At 40.6% G+C, this 27,687-nt stretch overlaps 1 protein-coding gene across 1 annotated transcript in view; it reads right to left on the bottom strand.

Annotated features, from left to right (window-relative positions):
- Positions 1-27,687, bottom strand: part of NELL1 (neural EGFL like 1) — an 845,189-nt gene that overhangs the window by 673,937 nt on the left and 143,565 nt on the right. Inside the window, 1 exon segment of the mRNA XM_047693683.1 lies at positions 84-180. Coding sequence (XP_047549639.1) covers positions 84-180 — 97 coding nt within the window.

Here is a 27,687-nt window from a genome sequence, read left to right as displayed (position 1 = left end):
ACCTACTTCATGGAATTGTTGTGACAATTATTCATGTCGAGCACATAGAAAAGCCCATGGCAGAAGTAGAAAGAAGTGCTTACTTTGAATAAGCCATGCTTTTGGTTGCGTTGACCAAGCCATAAGTTGCTTCCTAGGGGAAGGTTGGTTTCAGGAGGGTCTATCACACGTTCATAAATTCTGCAGGGACAAAGAATGCAGTTATTAATAAACAGCTCAAAACAGAACCAAAAGTTATGCATGTTGTTTGAAGTCCTCATGGCATTAGCTGCTGGTATATTACAAAGCCGTGATCACCAAGACTGCATGGTACTGGCATAAAAACAGACAAATAGAGAGAGAGCACCGAATCCTAACCACTAGACTCGGCTCCGGTCATGGTCCTAGGGTCCTGGGATCGAGCCCCACGTCGGACTCTCTGCTCGGTGGGAAGCCTGCTTCCCCCTCTCTCTGCCTGCCTCCTTGCCTACTTGTGATCTCTGTCTGTCAAATAAATAAATAAAATCTTTAAAAAAAGAAGAAAAAAAACAGACACATAGATTAATTGAACAGAATAGAGAGCCCAGATATGGACCCTCAGCTCTATGGTCAACTAATCTTCAACAAAGCAGGAAAAAATAGCCAGTGGAAAAAAAGACAGTCTCTCTAATAAATAGGGCTGGGAAAATTAGACAGCTATATACAGAAGAATGAAACTGGACCATTCTCGTATACCATACTTAAAAAAAAAAAAAAAAAAAAAACCTCTAAATGGATGAAAGACCTCATCATGAGACATGAATCCATCAAAATCCTAGAGGAGAACATAAACAGTAACCTCTTCAACACTGGCCACACCAACTTCTTTCAAGACATGTCTCCAAAGGCAAGGGAGACAAAAGTGAAAATGAACTTTTGGGACTTCATCAAGATAAAAAGCTTCTGCACAGCAAAAAAAAACAGTAAACAAAACGAAGAGGCAACCCACTGAATGGGAGAAGAGATTTGCAAATGACACTATAGATAAAGGGCTGATAACCAAGTTCTGTAAAGAACTTCTCAAACTCTTTTTCTTTCTTTCTTTTCTTTTTTTTTCTTTCTTTTTTTTTTTTTTAAATCATGGAACTGCACCCCCTTCCCATGTCATTTGTACTGTATAATAATATTAAAGCAAAAAACTCAGGTCCCACCCCCTACCACTGATAGGTCAAGATAGGGAAGGTATTATCTCCTAAGTATCTTATATCCACCATGAATACAATACATGTTCTTTTGAAAGATCTATGAAATAATCAAAATGGTTGATATGAGGGGGAAAACTTGTAAAATGCAAAAATTCTATAGATCGTGTTCTCTTTGCAAAATGTAATAAAACTAGCAACAAAATTTAAAAAAAAAAGAACTTCTCAAACTCAACATGCAGAAAACAAGTAAGTCAAAAAATGGGTTGAAGACATGAACAGACACTTCTCTGAAGACATATGAACAGCTAACAGACACTTGCAAAAAAATGCTCAACATCATTAGCCATTAGAGAAATTCAAATCAAAACCACAACAACAAATGCTATAGAGGATGTAGAGAAAGGGGAACCCTCTTACACTGTTGGTGGGAATGCAAGTTGGTGCAGCCACTTTGTAAAACTGTATGGAGGTTCCTCAAGAAGTCAGTAGAGCTACCCTATGATCCAGCAATTGTACTACTGGGCATTTGCCCCAAAGATACAAATGTAGTGAAAAAGAAGGGGCACATCACCCCAATGTTCATAGCAGCAATGTCCACAATAGCCAAATTGTGGGAAGAGCCAAGATGCTCTTCAACAGATGAATGGATAAAGAAGATGGGGTCCATATATACAGTGGAATATACTCAGCCATTCGAAAGGATGAATACCCATCATTTGCATCAACATGGATGGAACTGGAGGGTATTATGCTGAGTGAAATAAGTCAAGCAGAGAAAAACAATTATCATATGGTTTCACTTATATGTGGAACATAAGAAATAGTATGAAGGACATTAGGAGCTGGGAGGGAAAAATGAAGAGGGGAGGAATCAGAGCGGGAGATGAACAATGAAAGACTATAGACTAAGGGAAATAAACTGAGGGTTTCAGAGGGGAGGGGGTAGGGAGCTGGGTTAGCCCAGTGATGGGTATTAAGGAGGGCACAGATTGCATGGAGCACTGGGTTGTTACAGGCATTGTTACAACCTTGTAACAACCTTGTTACAACCTTATTGTTACATTCATTGTTACAGGCAAACAATGAATCATGGAACACTACATCAGAAACTAATGATGTACTCTATGCAGACTAACATAATACAAAAAAAGGAGGAGGAGGAGGAAGAGAAGGAGGAGGAGGAGAAGGAGAAGAAGAAGAATTCTGGGTGGGGAATTTCAGGTAATTTCAATTATTCTGGAGGGCCTGTCTGTTCCTTGCACTCTTCAGTTCTTGGAGCAGCTACAGGAGAAGTCAACTCCCGGTACTTCAGAAGGTCTGACAATTCATCAGGCCTCCATTCTGGAAGGGATCTGCCTGCCACCTTCCAGAGTGACCTGTTCCTCCAGTGGCTCCCAGAAGGCAAGACTGAGAGACCGCCCACTGTGTCACAGCCAGCGAACAAGTATGAGCTGTTGCAGCTGGGAGCGGTCACACTGCAGCCTTGTGACTGAGCCACCTGTCAGTCACTCTTATTCCCCACTGGAAAAGTGCTCTTTCCTAACAATACATGCAAGGTACTCAATGGAGAAAGCTCTGCATATATTCGGTCCGTCTGTACTAATTATCTTTTCATTATAAATGGATGCTCAAAACATAACCAAGACAATGTAAGTCTCCCTTAAAAAGCCAGGCTGTTTTCTCCACAGGAATGCAATACCTTTCACATGTTAGAATGAATGATTTTAGATAAAACAATCTATCAAAATTGCTCTCACCCAAGAAGTTGCTCTATACTTGCGTTAAAAGGGTTTTTTTCCTAATATTTGCCAAAAAAAAAAAACAACTAGAAATGAGCCAAATTTACAACAAAAGTGAAACGCGTAAGTTATAGATCAGCTTGATGTAATTTACTACAGTCATTAACAGTGACAAATATGCAGGTTATGAAATATGGGAAAGTACAGACAAAATAATTTTCACTGGAAGAAAGTAGAATGTAAAATTATTTATGAGCTATGGAGACAAGGATGCAGAAATTATGTTCCTGGGTGGTGAATTTCAGAGGACACAGGAAAGAAATGGAAATCGGTGTATTTAGGTTAAGAGGAAGAAGCATAATTATCTGTGAGGTTGTTTTACTAATACATTGAAGATACTGTCAAACTATTTATCTGAACCTTTCATTTTAAAACATTTTGCATCTGTCAGAATGAGAAGAGCTTTCAATTTCAATGTTCTGTTTTGTTTTGTTTTTTGGCTTTCAATATTCCACAAGGTGAGCTCCAGTGATCAGAGTGGGCTGTTAATCAATGTTTATTAAGTACAGGAAAGATTAAAAAAAAAAAATCAACTTTCTATCATGCCTTATCTTCCCAAGTACAAATGCTCCTTCGGCCTTAAAAATAGTGGGCCTCAGATGTTTGCTTTCTCATTTATTTGCTTAAAGCAGGGCAGTGACCCGGCACCTGTGTCAAAAGGGTGTACTGATTTCAGGGGTCACACAGCCCCCATAAGGATCCCCTCCTGATGCCAAGAACATCTGCTGGCTGCTGCCTCTCCCCCCCCCCCCAAACCCCCCACCCCCAGCCCTGCCAATTTACTCCAAGTGGTAGACCTCACTGGAGAATTCCATGTAGCAGGCAATATCAACAAACCAGATTCAGACACAGCAAAATGAAGAGAACTTAGAAACAGGGTCAAAAAAAAAAAAACAAAAAAAACCCAGATTGTTGGTGGGCGGGGGGGATTGGCACAGGGATGGGGTAACTGGGGGATGGGCATTAAGGAGAACGCCTGACGGAATGAACGTGGGCAACTGATGAATCAGTACATTCTGCTCCTGAAACTGATGATACACTGTATCTTAACTAAATCGATTTTAGACATTTTCTTAAAAGGAAAGCAGAAAAACCAAATTTGAGGGACAGTCCACAAAATAACTGCCTGTGCGCTTTCAATTGTCCAGGTAAGAAAAGGAAAGACTGAGGAACATCTGCTGATTAAAAGAAACCAAAGGGATGGGATGCCTGGGTGGCTCAGTCGGTTGAGCCGCTGCCTTTGGCTCAGGTCGTGATCCCAGGGTCCTGTCCAGTGGGCTCCTTGTCCGCATCGGGCTCCTTGTCCAGTGGGGAGCCTGCTTTCTCTCTCTCCTTCTGCCTGCTCGTGCTCTCTCTCTCTGACAACAAATAAATAAATAATCTTTAAAAAAAAAAAAAAAAAAGAAAGAAAAGAAACCAAAGGGACATAAAAACTCCATGTGACACAGGATCCTGGTTTGGACCTGGGAACGGGTGGCGGGGTGGGGGAGTCCTAGGCAAGACTTCAGTAGGAAAATTGGTGAAACTTGAACTCTAGATTATATACTAGTATTGTACTGATGTTCAATTTCCTGATTTTCGAGAATTGATCATATATATATATTTAAGTGCCCTGTTCTTAGGAAATACATACTGAAGTATTTAGGGGTAAAGTCCTGATATTTGCAACTTCTTCTCAAAGGTTTCAAAATAACAGTGTGTCTATGTATAAATACAGACACATGTAAACACACATTGTGCAGAGAGAAAACAGAATCTGGGCCAAGTGTAGGATTGTTTTTTGTGCCATTCTGAAAGCTTTCTTGTAAGATTAAAATTATTTAAAGTAGTTTAAAGATAGTTTTGAGACTACAGTAAAAAAAGAAAGAGGGTCTGTAAAATATTTAACTATAAATACACACATTCAAAATAGCTTTATATCTATTAGCCAAGGACACCTACAAATTTAAAGACTCACAAAGGCACATGGTAGTGTTTTCCCAAGGGATTGGGAAGGGCAAAGGGGAGGAAAAAGTGAATGACTGAAAGATGAATGAATGAAACAAAACAAGTATTGCACAGATAAATGCTGGCAACACATCGTAAGCTAAGAAGAGTCTCATATCCCTATCTGAACCTCTTTTCCAAAGGGAGTGACGCCACCGACGCGCCAAACAAATACAATCTTGGCAGAAGTGCCAAGCCCTGGGTTACTGTTTTCAGGGACTGGCTCAGGCCGACAGGCAGGTGAGGCCCAGGGATCTGTCACTTAAATCTGGTATCACGCAAGTCAAATAAAAAGTCAAAGCTAACAGAATGAACTCCTTGGTTTCCCAAGCGATCAGGAAATGGAAACTTGATACTCCAGTGTTTTGGTTCATGAGGTTTCCTTCACATCAAGATCAGATTGTCTACAATGTGTCTGATATGGTGTTGGCTCCCAGCACACACACAGCAAAATTAATATGGCCAAGTCCTTGTCCTCAGGTCAAATGCCTGAGCCAGGACGACAACACATAGGCACACACCTTATCTTTCAGTGAGGTGCAGTGATCTATGAAAGCAGAAAGGAGAACAGAATTCTGTCATAATTGGAGAAGACTTGCCAAAGAAGGGAACACCGGAGCACATTTTTTGGATGAAAAACAGAGTGGAGCTGACATGCAGACAGAATGGCCAACACTTACTCAGTGTGTGCCAAGCAGTGCACATGGAGGGCTTTCCATGGGTTCATTTGCTTATCCTTCACGACACCACCATCAGGGAGGTGTTCTGGGTGCACTATGGTTAAATACTTTGTCCGTGGTTAAATGCTTTGTAAATCGCAAAGCTCTATTTGAGCCCCAAACCCTAATCTGTGCTACTCACTCAAGTGAGTTAAAATTCCTGACTTGATTTACTCATCAAAAAGGAAAGGGGAACGAAGCATGAGAGACTGTGGACTCTGAGAAACAAGGTGAGGGTTTGGGAGGGGAGGGGAGGGTCATGTGGGGATGGATGAACCTGGTGGTGGGTATTAAGGAGGGCACGTATTGCATGGAGCACTGGGTGTGGAGCATAAACAATGAATCCTGGAACACTGAAAACAATAAAATTAAGATGGTTTAAAAAAAAAAAAAAGAAAGAAAAGGAGCGCCCAGGTGGCTCAGTGGGTTAAAGCCTCTGCCTTTGGCTCAGGTCATGATCCCAGGGTCCTGGGATCGAGCCCCACATCGGGCTCTCTGCTCCGCAGGGAGCCTGCTTCCTCCCCTCTCTCTCTCTGCCTGCCTCTCTGCCTACTTGTGATTTCTCTCTCTCTGTCAAATAAATAAAATCTTTAAAAAAAAAAAAAAAAGAAAGAAAGAAAGAAAAGAAAAGAAAGAAGGAAGGAAGGAAAGGGGAAAACATGTTCATGGGCTAAAGCATGTGGCCAACACTGGTTAGCTCTCCCAGAAGCCCCTTTTCTCTCCCTCCAGCCCTCACAGCTACACTGCATTTCCAGCCGACCTCATAGCTGGGAGTGGCCAGCTCATGTGAGCAGACGTACAACCCTTCCAGGCCTACCTTTTCCCCAAATGTATCTCCTTCGGGCATCTTTCAACATTCCCTCCTCCACCTTGTCTTTCAGCTGACTAGAGGAGACAGAGAGTGAAGAGGCCACAAATGGAAAGCCACAGATGGAAGATCCTATATTCCTAAATGACATGGAAAGGCCACCTGCCAGCAAGACACACCCAACGCATGCTACCTAAGCAATAAAAATCTATGTTAACCCACTGAGATAAAGATTTTCTGTAGTTGTGGCCAGTATTATTTGCCCTAGTACGCCCCAGTGAAAATCAAAGAGGACTGATGTATTTTCATGCACACAAAGCCAAGAGATAGCAGAGATAGGATGGTGTAGCAAAGACGACATGAATTCAGGATAAAACAGATTTGCATTTATATTCTAGTTCTGTATTCTACTAGCTATATGACCTTAATCAAGTTATTTCTCTGTACCTCAGATTCTGCAATTAAACAAACAAACAAACAAACCCAGAACTATTACTGGTGATGGTATGGGTTGCCTTGAGGCGTCAATGAAATACATGTTTAATGCCTTGGCACTTGGTAGGTGCCAAGTTAAACTCTCTGTTAAACTCCCAGGTGCCTGAGAATGCCGAGAATCACAGGTCCCATGACCCACAGCAGACCACTGGCTGCATCTCCCACTGACTGAATCTACTGAAATGGGACTACCAGTAACTTAGATGCCTGCTTGGGCTTTGCAATACAGTTTAAAGGAAGGACATCACCTGTCTCACGGAGTGTATTTAAAGATATGCCATGTCACTGTCAAAATTCAAGAACCTATTATCTACTTTGTCTCAAGTTTCTTCCACTTTGAAAGTTTTATAGCTCTAAATTTCTTTTCACTTACAAATTTAAAAGCTAGGACAAGTAAATAAGTAATAGGGAGGGGGGAAAAAAAACAACCAAAGGACTCAACAGCATTCATTTCTGTTACAGTTTAACCTTTTCAGTTACAGAGTAAACTGACAATTTAGATACTAAACAGTGGATTAAAAATTTTTAGACAAAGTATATTTTCTAAGACATCCTAAAATCTTTGTATTTTCATTTAGTTTTAAAATATTCATTGGATTCTTTTCATTCTTTCAAGCCATAAATCAAACTTTTCTACACTATTCTAAGTTCTAAGCAAACTTTTTTTTAAGGGAGAGCGAGCAAGAGACCAAGGGGAGGAGCAGAAGGAGGGAAGGAGACTCCGGACTGAGAATGGAGCCCCAGGCGGGGCTTGATCTCAAGACCCTGAAATCATGATCTGAGCTAAAACCAAGAGTCAGACACAACGGACTGAGCCACCCAGGAGCCCCCTGGGCAAACATCTTAGGATTTTTATATCCTTCCTAAATATGAAGTTCTTTAACATTTAACAAGTTTGACTTTTGTTCAAAGTTCATCATAAATTTATGTAAGGTTAGGGATGCCTGGGTGGCTCAGTCAGTTAAGCATCTGCCTTCAGCTCAGGTCATGATTCCAGGGTCCTGGGATTGAGTCCCACATCTGGCTCCTTGCCCTGCGGGAAGCCTGCTTCTCCCTCACCCTCCACCTGCCGCTCCTCCTGCTTATGCTCTTTTTCTCTCTCTGACAAAATCTTTAAAAACAAAACAAAACCAAAAGACTTGAATTAAGAAAAAAAATTACATAGATTTAGACAAAGACTCAAAAAGAGGTAGATGATTTGCTAATTTATTACACTGTGTGTTTAGATACACAATAACCTAACCAATAACCAATTGGTAATAACCAATAACAATAACCTAACCAATAACAACCAACAACCTATCAATACACTGTTCTTATAGGAGTAAAATAGGACAGGACATCATTCCTAATACTTTTGTTCAGTCCAGTATTAGGCACTTTGTGAGGACCATTTGGGACCTGAACTGGTTTTAGCCAATCCATAGGAAAGGCTTCTGGGAAAATGAAGATGGCTCCAGTGAGCAGAGGCCCTCACTTTAAATTCTTACTTCAGACTGCCCTCATACACCCCTTTTAAAATATATATCCCGCCTGCCCTGCATGTTAGTTCTTTACCCATCTCTGAGAACCTCCTCACCTGGATGACCCATCTGGACCTACTCTCTAGCACTTGACGGTAGGACCATGTATCTCTCACTGCTCACTGGAATCTCCAGGAGTCTGATCCCAGCTGAGCCTGCTTTCTCAGACCTCCCTGCCAAGAAAGAAGGAATTGATCTTTTCTGGTACTCTGGACCCAACACTCAGACCCCCAAGTTGTGCCTGGAATTCCTAACTGCTACAACCACCAATCACCTGCTGAGTATGCAGGAAATAAAACCCGCAGCACAACATCCTTGCATCTGCTCCGGGGTCTCCTTCCCCTGGACCTTCCCTGACCATCCTATGTAAAGTAGCAACTTACCACCCATCACTCAGCTTATTCTCTTATCAAAGCAAATAAGTCTCCAAAATTGTCTTGGCTCTTTTCTTGATTGACTGTCTCCTCCTACCAGAAGCAAGAATCTTGGAAGCAGGGACCTTATCTATCTTATCTTGTCAGTATCCCTAACATCTAGAATAGTGCTAGTCAAAGCAGATGCCTACTCCATCTACTTATTGAATAAATGAATGAATGAATGCTCCCTGATACTATCTTCAAAAGAGGAGGGCTACAGGCAGATAGATAAGCTCTAAAGTAATTCAGCAAAGACTTTAGGGGGACAAACTTGACATTTTCCTGCAGATACTGTAGTCAGTGAAAACAAGTGAAATGTGAGCATCTATTCAAGGGTCTTCCTTCACCTTCTCCAGTTCATGAGATCAACACAAGACGACCGAACTAAAGAGCAAGATGGGCCCCTCTCAGTTTTTCATCCACAAAAAAAAAAAAAAAAAAAAAAAAAAGATAGGGATAGCTGGTTTGAATCTGTCAGGCAGACAACTCATTAACAGGAAAACCAGATAGGACAAGAGAAATAGTAACTTGAAAATTAATTAGATCAAATGCAGTCCTTTTGATAAGCACATGATTTAATGCTAAAGTTGAATGCATTATAATCAGTCCAAATTTACCACATTCCCACAGGCTGTCTGATAGAAATCAAGTATTCATCCTACACCATCTACAATCTACCCTTCCTTACGGCTAAAGAAAACTCAGTTCCTACAAAGGCATGTTTCTAGGCCTTGCGCTCCAACGAGGCACTGTCTATTAAGCTATATTGGGAGAATGTATGGGAAGTTTGCATACCATTAGTATACCTGGGTATTTTAACATGTACCTCATTTCTAATACAATACCATGCAAAATTAAACAACCAGTCAAACATAAAAACTGCCTCAGAGGAACAAACAATGCAAAGAACAACTGATACTTCTCATCAAAGTCACTCCCTGAATCCAGGGCTCACATCAGGAATTTTCTTCACAAGGTACAACATCTCTTTATTCATGACTTTGGTGAAGAACGCCATCCCTAGTGACCGTCCCATCTGCTTAAAAGACCAGTCAATATTCCATGAAGTACTCGATTTTCTGTGAACAGATAAAGCCCTCAGAGCTCGACATAAAGCAATGCAACGGTTCAACAACACTACTTATGAAGGAATATTGGATTTCTATTTACCTAGATGAAGACAGACGTCTGAAGGGACGCCACAGTACCTTTCCCAATTATAGACAAGAATGAATTTCCAATGTAAACCATGTGGATCAACACGTATTATGCTGCTGTTCAATAAGACAATATGAAGCCCAAATGGTATATGCTAAATGAAGAGGTTTATCCTGGGCTTTGGTTGGAGTTGAAGAAAAATGTTCACATTCTCCCTCAAGAGGAAAGTTGCAATGACCTTTCCTTGCCAGACAAGAGCCTCACCCTCCACTGCCTTTTAGCTGGTACTAGTGAATACCATAGTGCTCTTTGGAGAAAGTGCCCTATGCAGAACACAAAGCAATTCCCATGCTGTTCCCCCCTCACTAAAAAGGTGGTAATGACTGCAGGGGAGGCTAAGTCCCTCGTTGGTCTTATGTCAACAGGGGCGTAACACAATCCTCCCAGTCTTGGTATCATAGGGCAAACATGGGAACAGAGTTCTTCACCTCTACGTAAATGAACAAATCATCTATAGTATCATTAGCAGTATTTTTGGCCCTGACAATTGCTGCACATTCATGGCCATCTACAAAATACTTCCTCAAAATGTACAGGAATGTTTGCTAACTGTATACACTGATGAGTTACTTGTTGAATTTCCATGTCAGGTGGCCGGGGCTATTAATTATTTACTAACATGGAGTACACATCACACAGAACCAGAAAAACATGAAAGGAATGCCCGCAAAGAGGAGCTCTGCAGGCTCCTCCCACCCATCTGTTTAACAAAACCAGCTGACAGCAGATGTCTAGATTCAAAAAATATACCTCTGGCATTTATACAGGAGAAAATAGACTAGTCAGGGGAGTGGATTATAGGCATGAACACACTATGCCCCCAACATGTAAGAACTGAATTCCAAGCTAAATCCATGCAGAGCTCAGGAGGGAGGACAGTAGCCGGGCTCAGCAGGTTTCTGAACTGTTCCTTGCCAGCTGGATGCAAAAGAAATACAAATGCAAACAAAAAGAGGCAGCAAAGTTGAAATCTGGAAGGAGATACCTTTGCTGAGGTAAATGAAAGGCCAATAGTGTTCAAATGAGATTAGAAAATACTTCTGGAGAGACTCTGCCAGAGAAGAGGTTCTCTCCAGAGAGAGGAGATCTTCTCGGAGACCATCAAGTCCTCAGATGACCTACTTCATCCACTTAGAAAACACTCAAATTCATACCTTTGCCAAGTTAATTTCCAAAATCGATGAAGAACTTCCACAACTCAAAACCAAAACAATAATGCAATTAAAAATGGTCAGCAGACACAAATAGACATTTTTTTCCAAAGAAAACAGATATGAACAGAGACATGAAAAGATGCTCAACATCACTCGTCATCAGGGAAATGTGAACCAAAGCCACCATGAGATCACTTCACACCTGTCAGAATGGCTAAAGTCAAAAATAGTAAGTGTTGGCAAGGAGGTGGAGAAAAAGATACCCTGCGGCCCTGTTGCTGGGAATGCAAGGTGATATCAACATTGTGAGGAACAGTATGGAGGTTCCTCAAAAAATAAAAAATAGAATTGCCATAGGATCTAGTAATTCCACTACTGGTTATTTACCCAATAAGTTGAAAACACTAGAAATATTCAGAAAGATATATGCACCCCTGTATTTATTATACCATTATTAACAATAGCCAAAGTACAGAAGCAAACCAAGTGTCTGTCCCTAGAAGAATACACACACACACACACACACACACACACACACACACACACACACAGTATATTACTCAGCCGTAAGAAAGAATGAAATCTTGCCCTTTTCAACATGGATGAATCTCAATTTAATACTCAGCCAAGGCAGAGGAAGACATACCGTATGATTTCACTCATGTGTAGAAGAAATAAGACAAAGAAAAAAGAAAAGCACACTTCTAAATACAGAGAAATGGTAGTTACCAAAGAGGAGATGGGTGGGGGAATGGGTGAAATACATAAAGAGAATTTAAAAATACATTTATAATAAGCACTGAGTAACGTACAGAACCATTTAATCATTATATTGTACACCCAAAGCTAATATACCGCATGCTAATTACACTTAAATTTAAACAATTCATACCTTTGTTACCTACCAACTAGATCTTGCTATCTCCTTTATCTTTCCTCATCTAGGTCTCCATACCAAGGTATTTTCCCTTCTTAACCATATTTATGTCCCTAAGAGCTCTCTCTCACTACTTCTTACCAACCATTACTCTCCGCCAGAAGTTCATGATTCAGATACCATTCCAAGATAATGCTGACTGTGGATCCGGGTAGACAACTGGCTCTGTTAGGTCTGTCCTGTTTTGTGTTTTTACTTATGATTTGGCAGTGTACTGACAGATGTGCTTGAGTTTCTGGGAAAATGAGAAGTTGGTATGATTGTTGCAATCATTCCAGATTTAGGATATACCATCAGGGTTAAGAGAAACATTAATAGGAAGTAATTAGGGCCAAATAGGATGAAATTTAACATGGAAAGATGGAAGGCTCCATGCTTAGAGACAATGTTGCTCAAAGACAGAATCTGAGACCTATTACTTAACGGGAATACATATTGAAAAATATTCAGTCATTTTGGTCCACAGTGAGCTAAGATAAGGCTGTCAAAAAGGATGTTGTGATCTTAAACTGTACCATAAGATAATTATCTCATTACAATCTGAACCAATCTGTCCAGAGATAATCACACTTAGTTGTAGAAACTTCTCAAATGCTGAATAAACTTTAATGAAAAAAAAAAAGGAAGATTGTGAACCCAATCAAATGATGAACGGTTGGGGCACCTGGGTGGCTCAGTGGGTTAAAGCCTCTGCCTTCGGCTCAGGTCATGAGCTCAGGGTCCTGGGATCAGGTCCCCCACATCTGAGCTTTCTGCTCAGCAGGGAGCCTGCTTCCCACCCTCCCCTGCCTGCCTCTCCGCCTATTTGTGATCTCTGTCTGTCAAATAAATAAATAAAAATCTTTTTTAAAAAATGATGAATGGTGGGGCGCCTGGTGGCTCAGTGGGTTAGGCCGCTGCCTTCGGCTCAGGTCATGATCTCAGAGTCCTGGGATCGAGCCCCGCGTCGGGCTCTCTGCTCGGCAGGGAGCCTGCTTCCTCCTCTCTCTCTGCCTGCCTCTCTGCCTACTTGTGATCTCTCTGTCAAATAAATAAATAAAAATCTTTAAAATAAAAAATAAAAAAGATGATGAATGGTTGAAGGATGAAAGAAGGTTCAGTCTGAAGAAGTAGAGTAAGAGACAGCATGATAAAGTCTTCAAATATCTGGAGGACTGTCACGTACAAGAGGGATAAGACTCATCCTGCGTAGCTAAAAGAAGGAAAATTTATACCAGTAAGCGTAAGCTATGAAGAGGCATTTTTGGCTCAAGATAGGAAAAATCTTCTGAAAGTCAGAAAACACAGAGGGAAGTAACAGCCTTGGGAGGCAGTGAACTTCCACAGGGTGGAGGACCACTCACTTGGCAAGGACAGTAAAACTCAAGCTCAGACACAGCCTCAGAATTCCGAAGAGCTGCCTCTGAGTGCCTACTCAATGCCAGAACTTTACACACTTTATAATCCTTAAACCCTGAAAGTCAGGCATTGCTGTACTCAAATGACAGATGTTCAGAGCTTAAATGACCTGCCTAATACTGTTCAGTAAAGAGTGAAGCCTAAATTCAAATTCAGGCATACATTTCTACCATTCCATACTGCTTTATAATCCCCTACAGATCCTACACTTACAAAGTCAAATATTAGCAATGGGTGAAACAGCATGACATACAGAAAGATCATGGGACTAGAGTCAGAAAACCTCTGTTCGTGCCTTACCTAAATTATTTATGCTTTGTGAACTGGGACAAGTTACTGAACCTTTCTGAACCCTCAGTTTCTTCAAACTTTTAATAAATAAAAAAACTACTGCACAGGTTTTCAATGAACATAAAACAGATGATCTAAATAAAACTATGTTGTAAATTATAAATGCTTTTTTAAAATGACTTAATGTGGGGGCACCTGAGTATCTCAGTCGTTACGCATCTGCCTTCAGCTCAGTCATGATGCCAGGGTCCTGAGATCGAGCCCTGCATCAGGCTCCCTGCGCTGCAGGAAGCCGGGTTCTCCCTCTCCCACTGCCTCTGCTTGTGTTCCCTCTCTTACTGTCTCCCTCTCTATGTGAATAAATAAATAAAATCTTTAAAAAAACAAAATAAAATGAATTAATGTTATTAGGTAAGATCAATACTCTTATTTTCACATAAGAATCTAAAAGACACTTTAAAACATTTTCAGGGAAAAAAAAGCAAAAACCGCATCTAAGCTACTTGGCTCAACTTCTTCGAGAACAGTACCCAACATCAGCCTTCCAATTTCATTAAGAGCATGCGGGTAGCAACTTGAGAGCAAAGGGGGCTAAGAACCCCCTAAATCACTCCCTATGTGTTACCACTGATGGCACAGTGAAGCCAAAGTCATTGGTCCCTTGTTACCCAGGAGTTAAGACAAAATGCACTGCTTACAGCATTCAATTATGCCCTACGCTAGCTGCCTCCAAAATATTTGCTGATAATCCTGAGTGATAGTTTAGTTAACTGCGTTTTATTATTCAGCTAGATGAAAATTTAAATGTTATGTTAAATCGAACGCCTGCTGTTCATATGACGCACACATTGGTAACCAGGACTCTCAGGGTCAGAGAGGACATTGAAGGTATTCTGATCCAACGTCCATCTGCCACTTGTTATATTAATATCGGAACACCCAAAAGCGATCTGTCAAGCTTAGAGTGTATGTGACATCCTCATGTAACATTTTAAAGCTTCACAGAACAAACGGATGTGTCCCTAAAGGCTTCATGATTGACCATTTCCAAACAATCCTTATGAAATCTATCAGGGTCTAGTAGCTATGGTAAGGGATAAGGGGAATATTTTTCTCCCTCCATTAAGTCTTAATACAATCACCGACCAACCCTGACCTGTAACTTTTGCATTCCCAAAATACAGGCAGACAGAGACCTGTATTCTTTGACCTCTATACTTTTCCAGGACCTTGGAAAGCACCAATGAGGTCCTTAGGCAACTCCCAAACCTGGGTAGACAAGATAGCCTAGTAAGACTTTCAAAGATACAGACTCCTAGGCTCCTCATAAAAACAGACTTCTAGGTACCAGTCTGGCCTCACTGCAGAAAATAAACTCTGATGGAGGGCTTATTTGAATCATGTGTTCCCTCAAACAGCAGTCACAGAGCTTCTCCAAGGGTCTATTTCTAGTTAATGAAAAACACAAGAAAGCAGTAAAAAGAAAACTTCAGCATCCCATCCTTTTGGAGCACCTATAAATAAAAATTCTCCTGATCATGCCCCATTAATAACTACATAGATGATGGATGGATAGATAACATACAGGCAGGCACTCAAATTTTGACAAGATTATATCCCCGGGGGACGCCTGGGTGGCTCAGTTGGTTAAGCAGCTGCCTTCGGCTCAGGTCATGATCCCAGCGTCCTGGGATCGAGTCCCACATCAGGCTCCTTGCTCATCAGGGAGCCTGCTTCTCCCTCTGCCTCTGCCTGCCATTCTGTCTGCCTGTGCTTGCTCTCTCTCCCTCTCTCTCTGACAAATAAATAAATAAAATCTTTAAAAAAAAAAAAAAAGATTATATCCCCGGTCTCCTGGAACCTGCATTATAGTGTAGATGAAAAATAAACAAATAACATTATAATTTCACATAGTGGCAGACGCTATGAATATAAACTAAGATGAGCTGGAGATCCCCATTTACGCCCTCCAGATACACTCTTTGGTCCACTTTGCCTTACTTTATGCCAAAGCACTGACAAGTTCTCTCCCTTTCCCTTTTGATTCCAGTTGGCTTCAGCCGAAGGAAAATGCCAGCAGGAGGGCAGAAAGGACTGACGTTGGGGTACTAACATATAGAGCACTCAGTACTATGTGCCAAACACGGTGCTAACTGTATAATGGTAGCTGCTCCTATTAAGAACAAAACTAGGGGGCGCCTGGGTGGCTCAGTGGGTTAAGCCTCTGCCTTCGGCTCAGGTCGTGATCTCAGGGTCCTGGGATCGAGGCCCGCATCGGGCTCTCTGCTTAGTGGGGAGCCTGCTTTCCCCTCTCTCTCTATGCCTCTCTGCATGTTTGTGATCTCTCTCTCTCTGTTTCAAATAAATAAATAAAATCTTTAAAAAAAAAAAAAAGAACAAAACTAGGGGTGCCTAGGTGGCTCAGTGGGTTAAAGCTTCTGCCTTCAGCTCAGGTCATGATCCCAGGGTCCTGGGATCGAGCCCCACATCAGGGTCTCTGCTCAGCAGGGAGCCTGCTTCCTCCTCTCTCTCTCTACCTGCTTCTCTGCCTACTTGTGATCTCTGTCAAATAAATAAATAAAATCTTAAAAAAAAAAAAAGAACAAAACTAATGAAGGTCCTTGACTAAGGACCTTCTATAGTCTATAGAAGAAGTCTATAGAAGACTAGAGTTGTCTCTAGTCTTCCCAACATAAATGTGTCAGTACAAACTTGATTGTTTTTTAATAATGTTTACAGAGAGGACAACTTATGTGCCTTAACTTCTGCTTTGCAGAAGAATTATTCATTTAGTTTGGGCTCTTTCTTTTAAAAAGTAATCACCTTCTTGAGAGAAATTTTTTTTTTCATGTTATCAGTCCTGTCAGACTTTAGAAGTTCACAATCACCAAAGAAGAACAAAGCAATTTAGATAAAATTTCCCATTCTGAAGGAAGACTTTTGTTATTAAATGTGAGACATTCAATAGTAACTGCCAGCTGTTTAATCAAAAAGTTATTGTTCATTGTGGAGGAAAAATTGGAGTTTGGAAAACAATGAGGCTACAACTCCAAGCTCAGAAAGTGTCTGATGGAGTTTCAAATCCTTTTCAAACTCTGTCTCATCATTTAAACCATAATGGCCTATTTCTGATAAGGCATTTCATGGAAAATAATAAGAAAATCACTGAGACAACAGAGATCTCCCACTCATTAATTATCCCCTTTTCTTGTGCTCCTTCATGTTCAGATTACATGGTATAATTTCAAGCCAGTTTTCAGAGAGGTGTCAAGTGAGCCTATTCATAAGGACATGCAGGTGACTCGTTTAATTCCCAATCTGAAATGGATGACAGAAGAAAAATGTAAGAAGGTTAGAGAATCCTAAAGGGAAATTTTGGCATACTAGTAAGAAAGGAAGGTTTTAAAGAAGTCTAATGGGAAAAGAAAAGGTCCAAGAGTCAGAAGGCTTCTACTCTAAATTCTACGTTTAACCACTGCACTTGGGAAAATTGACTTTATCTGCCTGAGATTATTTCCTTACCTTTTAAATAAAGAAAAAGGCACCTGCTTGACTTACTTTTTTGCAGGTTCAATTAGATACTGAAAATTGTTGCCCAATACTGATGCAAATGGTTCAAGTACGAAGGTGTTAAACTACCTGAACGTTGTTTTTCAGCTCCTCCCAGTAATCCAATTACCTCCCCTTCCTTCTGTTCAGTCCAGGAGATACTCTGGTCACCTTTTTAGCATCATGCCCATAATTATTCAGATTGATCTCTGTTACTTAAAACTTAAATGTTTTAGCATGAAAATGTTGAGGAAGATACACTGGAAATTAAAATCCTACACTCAAATGAAGAACGGCAGGACGTCTCTGGATGCCCACTCACCAGCGCATAGTGAGATCAAACTTGTGAGCATCTCATCACATCTTGGTGCCAACCCTCACTCACATTTTGTACTGTTACCAGCAATTTACGCATGTGTGGGCAACCTGAAAGCCAAAATCAGCTCTTACAACTTGCCATGTATTTTCCCCGGTACCAGGCCAGTGCCAGGCACAGAATGAAGTGGTTTTTCAGTAATTTTTGCACTTGTGTCCGTCTTGTCAGTTGCTGGACATAACCATCTCTCCATGACCATGATTACCCAATGGATATACTGGCTCGGCTCGCTCTGCCTTTTATGGGAATAACTGTCCACCTGTGCTTCCAATACTAGGTCAATGGAAAAGCTGAAATGCAAATTTTCAACTGAAAGTGGATGTTTAGAGTAACATTACTCAAGTAAATCCCATGCTACATTTCCACACATAAATGAAAACTTCTATGTGCATTCACTAGTCTCTTTAACCTCCTCCTCATCGTTTCATATAGATCTTACATACAACTCTTTCAGTAACACATAGGTAAGTGGGCATTGATAATACTAAAGAGCTATCAATTAAGTGAATGAATAAATGAATTATTTGATTAAATCTAAGACCTTCGGAGTCTGCACTTGATTTTACAGAGACTACAGCCATACTAACCTATTTGCAAGTCCTGGAAGCTTCATGCGCTCTTTTTTTTTTTTTTTTTTTTAAGATTTTATTTAGGGGCGCCTGGGTGGCTCAGTGGGTTAAGCCGCTGCCTTCGGCTCAGGTCATGGTCTCAGGGTCCTGGGATCGAGGCCCACATCGGCCTCTCTGCTCAGCGGGGAGCCTGCTTCCCTCTCTCTCTCTCTCTCTCTCTGCCTGCCTCTCTGTCTACTTGTGATCTCTCTCTGTCAAATAAATAAATAAAATCTTTAAAAAAAAAATTAAAAAAAAAAAATAAAAGATTTTATTTATTTATTTGACAGACAGAGATCACAAGCAGGCAGAGAGGCAGGAGGAAGCAGGCTCCCTGCTAAGCAGAGAGCCCGATGCGGGGATCGATCCCAGGACCTTGAGATCATGACCTGAGCCAAAGGCAGAGGCTTTAACCCACTGAGCCACCCAGGCGCCCCTTCATGCACTCTTTTGCTCCCATCCTTCTGGTCCCTTGCTTTGACATCCCTTCCTACCACTTATCTGACCATATAAAGGACCAGCACTCAACTTGGCTGTCAAACTGGGAAGCCTTTCTCATACTATCTTTCCTCAAGTTGTACTGAAAATTCAACTTTTGTCTTGCCTTCTATGTTGCTGTCAAGATGTCTGATGCCAACCTGAATTTCTTTGCTTTGTAAATGTTAGCCTTTTTGCCTTGAAGTCATGAGAATAGTTTTATTTAAAATTTAATAGTTTTACTACGATAGAGCTCAGTGCTGACTCTACAGGTCAATTTTCCCAGATTCATGATGGGCCCGCTCAATATGCAGATTTGAATTTTGATGTCTTGCATTTTTAACTTTTTAAATAGAATTCAAATATAATTTGTCCATTTGAAATACATACTTAAATGGTTTGGGGGAGTATATTACATTATTCACTAAGTTTGGGTAAGATAGTTAACTTAATATTTGCCATTTTAACCATTTAAGTGTGTAATTCAGTGATATAAATTATGTTCACAACATTATACCTCCACCGCCATTTCCAAAACTTTCTCGTTACACTGAATAGAAACCCTACAACCACCAAGCAGAAACTCCTCATTCTTTTACCCCTCAGCCCATTAACCTCTAACCAATTTATCCTTAGGAATTTATTATAGACATTTCATACAAGTAGAATCACAGAACATTTTGTGTTCTGAATCACAGTCCCTTTGTGTCTGGCTTGTTTTACTGAGCATAATGTTTTCGAGGTCCATCCACATACCAGAACTGCATCCATTTTCACAGCTGAATAATATTCCCTTTGTATATACCACATTTTGTTTATCCATATGTTAATGGACATTTGTGGTTGTCTCTGCCTTTTGACTCTTGTGAAAATTGCCACAAGGAACACTGGTATACAAACATCTGTCCAAGTCTCTCCTTTTGATTCCTTTGTGTATCAAGTAGAATTGCTGGGTCATTTCAGTCTTCTGAATAATGACTAAACTTTTCCAAAGCAGATACACCATTTTACTTTCCCACCAGCAATGTACAAGGGTTCTAATTTCTCTATATTCTCACCAACAGTTATTTTCCTTTTTAAATTATAGCCATCCTAATGGTAAGAAGTGGAATCTTGTATTTCTGATTTGCATTTTCTTAAAGGATGCTGGCATCTCTACACATTCTAAGTGGCCATTTGTGTATCTTCTTTGGAGGAATGTCTACTCAAATTCTTTGGCCCTTTTTGAATTGGCTTGTGAACTGTCCTTCAGAACAATGTATTACTTAAAATATAACCCATGAGAAATTATACTAGTTACCAAGCATGTTTAGATACGGCCTTAAGAAGAACATATACTGGCAATAGGCCTCTGGGGGAGAGGACGATATAGGTCCTTGAAGCTGGGGATACCCAGCTCACTCAGGGCAGAACGCCACCTGCTTCATTTTCCGATTATCTCCCCTTCTCCCTGAGAGCACCTGTGGCTAATTAGATAAGCCCTTTGAATGTGCTTGCTCGACTATAAACTTTATACTGCTTGACCAGATATATTTTGCCTTCCTTCTTGTTTATCTACAAGGCACATGATTAATGTTTGGCCTTCTTCAGCTCCTTTGTTGATTACTGTCTATATCTAATAAAAACAGGACTGAGGAGTTGTTCGGGGCAACAGTCTTTTCTACTGTTGTCCCCTGCTCCCTTTCTCTTGCTCCCATTCTTCTTCCCTGTGCCATCTGGAAGCAGCAGGTTTGTTTGTTGTAGAGTTGTAGTTCTTTATACTTAATATTTATTTCTTAGTAGATATAGGATTTACAAATATTTTCTCCCCTTTTGGTTTTGTTTGTTTGTTTGTTTTTTAAGTTTTGAGAAAGAGTAGTACATGAGTTGGCAGGGGGACGGGGGAGAGAATCTTCAAGTAGACTCCCAACTGGGTGCAGAGAATGATGAAGGGCTCAATCTCAGGACCCATGAGATCATGACCTGAGCCAAAACCAAGAGTTGGACACTTAACCAACTAAGCCATCCAGGTGCCCCATGCACAAAAGTCCTTAATCTTAAATCCAATTGATTGTTTTCTTTTATTGGCTGGGTTTTTGGGTGTTATAGCCAAGAACTGATTGTCAAAGTTCAACATCACAAGGGTTTTTTCCTATTTTTTTTTCTTTTTAGAGTTTTATAGGTTTTAGCTCTTACCTTTAGGTCTTTGATCCATTTTGAGTTAATTTTTATAAGTGGTAAAGAGTCCAAAATCATTCTTTTTCAAGCAGATACTCTGTTTTTACAGCACCATTTGCTGAAACTGTCCTTTCCTCATTGAATGGTACTGGCACCCTTCTTGAAAATCAGTTCACCACACAGGTGAGGGTCTGCCTGGCTTCTCTATTTCATTAGTCTGTATGTCTGTCTAATGCTAATACCACACTATTTTGATTGCCATTTTGTAGCAAATTTTGCAATGGAGAAGTGTGAGTCCTCCAAATTAGTTTTTTATGATCACTTTGCCTTTCTTGTATTAAATATTGTATTCTATTCAATATTCTATTCTATCATTTTTCTTCAGAGATTTTAATTATATGCATGTTGGATCTTCTTTACCTAACTTTATTGATCATTTTCTTTCTGGTCATTTTTATTTTTATTTCATGTTCATTTTGTGATTTTAACACATTTCCTTAATGTCCTTCATAACTCTTTCAGTTGAACTTCTCCTTTGAAGTTTTTGTAATTGTATCTTCATTTATAAAATGATACTTTTTCTCTGTCATTCTGTCCCTATATTTAGTCAACTTATGTTTTTTTTTTTCTTTTTTGGGGGGGGTACACTTCTAGTCTGAATTTCTGGTTAAAGGTGAATTTTTCTTATCCCTAAAGTTTTGTTAAAAGATGTTTGATTCAAGTTGGGAATACTGTATTTTTTTCTACTCTGAGTTTTTTTTTAAGAGTTTGTATCAGCTGATATATTTTCTCATTTTTAACAGTTTTATACACATTTCTGCTGTTTTACACCCATTTTATATAATGTTATTTTTTACATGCTGAAGTTTACATTACTCTCTGCCTCCAATTACATTGATAATGTGGGTATGTATACTTTCGTTGGTTCTCCTTGATCTTTGCTTTTGGGGGAATATGGCAGAGCGATTCAGATGTAGGCAATCACCATTTTCTATATCAAGGTATGAGGGAAGCTTTTTTAATCCTTCCTCCTAAGTCCCACCACTAAGCAAAATAATAGCACCTGTATCCTCAGACTATCCTTACCCACAGGAGCACCTACCACACTGGTATAGGAATCATTTATTTGCACCTGCCTGTCTCCCAAAAGTGTCCCGGGATCCTTAAGAACTTGAGCCTTCTCTTCAATATAGATAGTTAGGACTTCATTCTTAAGTAACTGGATTTAGAACATGACTCTGTCACTTACTAGTCATATAATCTTCAGCATATAAGTTATGTCACCAGTGTTTTTCTAGTTCTCATCTGAAAAATGTGGATATCAGTACCTACTTCATATGGCTCCTGTGACATTTAAGAGAACATTTTTTAAAATATTTTATTTATTTATTTATCACAAGTAGGCAGAGAGGCAGGCAGAGAGAGAGAAGGGGGAAGCCGTCTCCCCGCTGAGCAGAGAGCCCGATGTGGGGCTTGATCCCAGGACCCTGAGATCATGACCTGAGCTGAAGACAGAGGCTTAACCCACTGAGCGACCCAGGCACCCCTAAGAGAACACATTTAAAGCACTTAGAACAGCACTCAGCATACAGTAAGACTTTAATGTTCTTATTATCATCATTTTAATCTCCAGCAAGTAGTATGGGACCTAACACAAAACAGATAATAAATGAATACAAATAATGCCAATAAATGCTTCTTAGAAGATATAATATATAGTTAATTCTATATCCCCCATAACATCATACTGTTCAAAAGGGGTTTGGGATGGGAGGGAGGACTTGACAAACACTTTTTTGAAAAATTTATCATTTGATTCAGCAACTGCACTACTGGGTATTTAACCCAAAGATACAGATGTAGTGAAAAGAAGGGCCATATGCAACCCAATGTTCATAGTAGCAATGTCCACAGTAGCCAAAGTGTGGGAAGTGACAACACACCCTTCAACAGACAAATGGATAAAGAAGATGGGGTCCATATACAGAACGGAATATTACTGAGCCGTTAGAAAGGATGAGTGCCCAACTCCTGCATCAACATGGATAGGACTGGAGGAGATTATGCGAAGTGAAGTAAGTCAGAGAAAGACAATTATCATATGGTTTCACTTATTTGTGGAACATAAGGAATAGCATGGAGCACATTAGGAGAAGGAAGGGGAAAATGAAGGGGGAGAAAACGGAGTGGGAGATGAACCATAAGAGACTATGGATTCTGGGAAACAAACTGAGGGTTTTAGAAGGGAGTGGGTGGGGCGACAGATGAGCCCAGTGATGGGTATGAAGGAGGACACAGCTTGCATGGAGCACTTATATGCAAACAATGAATCATTGAACACTACATCAGAAACTAATGATATACTGTATGCTGAATAATGTAACAGAGTAAAAAGAGAGAGAGAGAGAGAATGAAAAACTTATCATTTGATTCTAAATATTACAGGTATATAGGTGTATATTAGAACATAAGATATGAAGATAACTCTAGTGCTACTTCTTATGTCTCACCTTTCCCTCCCCACCTGTGAGACTGTAGTGCCATAATGTCCTGCTCGAATTCTTCTGAGCTAGTAGAGTTGGGCACAGTCATTTAATCTGTCACAAAATTAAAAGGTGATAGAAGTCTCCTAGGGGATAGTGAAATAAAATATTTATAACGTCATGGAGACTGGCTGCAGTATCTGTTCAAAAGATGGTAGCTCTTGGCACATTTTCTCCAGCCCCACCCTCCACTCCACCCAACTTGCTTCACCTACTCCACATCACAGGTCAGTTCCCAAATAAGGAAGAGATCCCCAGCACTTCCCACCAGGGTAGCAGTCATCTGTTCCGTACCTACTGCAAAACATCCTCACACCTAACCTTTTGGCCCTGCAGGCCTCTCTGCCCAGGTAACCCCGCTTCTTATTCTCTTGGTGGCTCAGAAAAATCAAAACATCTGCTTTAATTTTTTTTTAAAGATTTCATTTATTTATTTGACAGATAAAGATCAAAAGCAGGCAGAGACAGAGGCACAGAAAGAGGGGGGGAAGCTGGACCCCTGCCAAGCAGAGAGCCCAATGCGGGGCCCGATCCCAGGACCCTGTGATCATGATCTGAGCCGAAGGCAGAAGCCTTAACCCACTGAGCCACCCAGGCGCCCCTTGCTTTAATTTTTTTTAACCAAATGTATATTTAACTCAAAGAGCTCAACACCGAGTGATATAAAATACAAAGGAAGCAATATTTTGGGGTCACTCCCGCTTTTTCCTCCAACACATGGTCACTAATATGGGCCAGGCACTATGCCAAGTTCTAAAGACAGACGTGCGTACACTTGAGCTAATAAATATAGAAAGTGATAAACGTGAAGAAAATGAGACAGAGGAAGGGGAATAGTGAACAATGTCGTAGGAGAGTTTCTCCTTTAGATCATTTCCTTGATGAGATAGCATTTGAATACTTTAAGGAAGTGAGGAAGGAAGTCAGGACAAATACAAAAATATAGTGGGCAGGGGCACCTGGGTGGCTCAGTGGGTTAAGCCTCTGCCTTCGGCTCAGGTCATGATCTCAGGGTCCTGGGATGGAGCCCCACATCAGGCTCCCCGCCCCCGCCTGCCTCTCTGTCTACTTGTGATCTCTGTCAAATAAATAAAATCTTTAATATATATACATATATATATATATATATATATATATATATATATATATATATATATATATATATAGTAGGCAGCACAGCAAATGCCAAGGCCGTAGGGCAGAGTGTGAGTGAAATGTTAGAGCAGAATCAGGGACTCGTATAGGACTGGAGCACAGGAAGCAGGGATGACTGGAGGGGATGAGAATGGAGAAGCAGCAAGGAGCTAGAGCACCTTGGACTTTAAGGTCATGCTACAGACTCCATTTTTCTCTGTAAGTGAGATGGAAAAGCTTTGGAGAGTTTTAAGTAAAGGACTGTCAGGAACTAATTTAAATGCTTACTCTGGCTGAGGAGATGAGAAAAGACTGGGAATAGGACCTGGCCAAACTAGAATCAGGGAAACCTGTTGCACACTATTTTAACAATATACGTAACAGATGATAGTGGTTTGGAGCAGGCTGGTGGTTGTGTAAGTGGTGCAAAGTGGTCAGATCCTAGATATATTATGATTAACCGAATTCTAACCAATTAAGAGTGTGACACAAAAGAAGATCACTCCAGTGAAGTGTAATTGTCAAGGAGAGAGTAACAAATTGTGTCAAATGCAGCTGACAGACCAAATAGGATGAAAACAAAGAATCAATCCTTTCAATGGGCAACATGGAAGTTTTTGGTGACTTTAAGGTTTCTTTGGTGCCATGATAGGAGAAAAAACAAAAACAAAAACAAAAAAATGGGAGGGGAGGAAGTGAAGACAGAGCATTTACAAGCATTTGTGGAGATTTTATTACAGAGATAAGTAGAGAAATGGGGCCACCAGCTAGAAAGGGGTATGGGATTGAGGAAAGGTTTTTATTTATGTATTACAGATTTATAGGATATATTGATGCTGCTTGAGCGTCCTGTTGAGGGGGAAAACTGACGCTATCAGAAAAAGTCATTGAAGTGACATCCTGAACAAGGGATTCTCTCTAAATGAAGGGGAATGGCCCTAAATAAGAACATGGCAAGTGTGCACAGTAATAGGGAATGCAGAGTCCAGTGACACAGAAACAGGCTAGCAGAGGTGGTGAGGGGGAGCCAGTAAGGTTCTCTTTTGATTGTTTATTGTCTGGGTCAGACAGGAGGCAAGTTCATCAAGAATGCGTGAGCGAGAGGACCGTGTCAAGGGTATGAGGAGGAGATGTGGAGTAATCATCTCACAAAGGACGAGCACAGGATGGATTTGGAACCATATAGGTCTGGGTTTCTATTCAGCTGGAATCTGCCTCCCAACTTCTCAGACCTAGAAACTGGCCCTTCCTAAGCTCACCTCTTATGGTCAAAATGTAAGTGAAGAGGCCTCAAAAACATCTGTTCCCACACCTCGCAGGCTTGTTCTGAACACTTAATGAGATGCGATATGTAAGCTCCCGATACACAATAAACATCTGGTAAATATTTGTTTCTTTCCTACTTTTTCCTTCTTACCTCTGTCCTCCATTTCCTTTTTTTTTTTTAAGATTTTATTTATTTATTTGAGAGAGAGACAGTGAGAAAGAGCATGAGCGAGGAGAAGGTCAGAGGGAGAAGCAGACTCCCCATGGAGCTGGGAGCCCGATGTGGGACTCAATCCTGGGACCCCGGGATCATGACCCAAGCCGAAGGCAGTCGTCCAACCAACTGAGCCACCCAGGCGTCCCTCCATTTCCCTTTTTTGCCTCAAGTATACATGGGTGAGGATGACCCAAACATGTACTGACAATCCAAAAATCAAGGAATGAAATGTTCCTTCACCTTTTCCTTGCTCTTCTAGATCCCTTGGAACTCTAACCTCCTACCACCCAACCTAACTAGTCAGTCAACCAACCAGTGGGTATTTCAGAATATGTTTGATACCAAAAAGCTGTATGTGTGCTGGGTACAAGGGGGCACAAGAAACATGGTTTTCTTTTCTGTTAAAATATCTTACAGCATCAGAAAAAAATGAAAATCACCCAAAAAAATCACACACACACCCCCCACACACTGTGCTAACACACACATATTGTCTATCCTTGAGACCACACTTCCAAGTACAATCTGAGGCCACCCAGGGACAATCAGATTCAGACTCTTCATTTTGCATGATGCCAAGAGAAGGGAAGTATTTGAAGTTTACAAAGTTGAGCAGCAGAGCAAGGCCTAGGACCCAAGCCTTCTCATCTACCAGCTAGCATTCAGTGAATCTCGTTTCATAGTCTTTTCCTCCTATTCCTTTTACAATTGCTCCCATTATTATTGGCAATAATAATTAACAATGACTAAGTGCTTATTATGTGCCAAACATAGATCTATATACTATTACTACAATTAAACCCACAATGTAGGATTTTTTCTTTTTTTTAACAAACAGTAAAACTGTGGCCCAATTAAAGAAGGCCAAGGGAGAGGAGTGGAAACGGGGGATCTGCCTATGAACACAGCAGTCAGGCTCCAATCTAAAGCCTCAGTCAAACTTCCCATATTCAAATCCTCTAACGGTTGACCTGTGTCATTCCTTCTATCAGGGCCCTGAGCATTTTGTATCTTGGAATTGTGGGTTCATGCCAAGCTCTTCAGTGCTGTGGAAATAATACTAGACATCAGCTCTGTAAACGCCTGGAATTTTCTCTCCATTCCAACCCAGCCACTTATGCAAAGGAGTCCTTCCCTCATTTGTTAATCCACGTCCTGATTCAACAAATGCCCAAGCAAGCATCCAGTCAGGTACTGGGGACACAGATTTAAATTAAGACAAGTTGAAGTTGCTAACACTATTCACTAGAGATCAGAGGTATGGGTGAGAAAAATGAGACACCATAAAATTGTAAGCAGGTAAATGATCAAGATGATTTTACACGGTAGAAGTCCTTCAGAGATAATAAAAGAGGAGGAGATGACTGACCTGATAAAGACTGACCAGCGAGAGTCAGTGCTATGTTCCTCTCAAAGTTCAGGCACAAGACCTTCCCAAGCAAATTTCCAATAT

The sequence above is a fragment of the Lutra lutra genome, chromosome 10 (genome assembly GCF_902655055.1).
Source record: "Lutra lutra chromosome 10, mLutLut1.2, whole genome shotgun sequence".
NCBI classification, from domain to species: domain Eukaryota; kingdom Metazoa; phylum Chordata; class Mammalia; order Carnivora; family Mustelidae; genus Lutra; species Lutra lutra.
The sequence above is the reverse complement of the archived record's forward strand: the minus strand, read 5'-3'. Positions and strand labels throughout refer to the sequence as shown.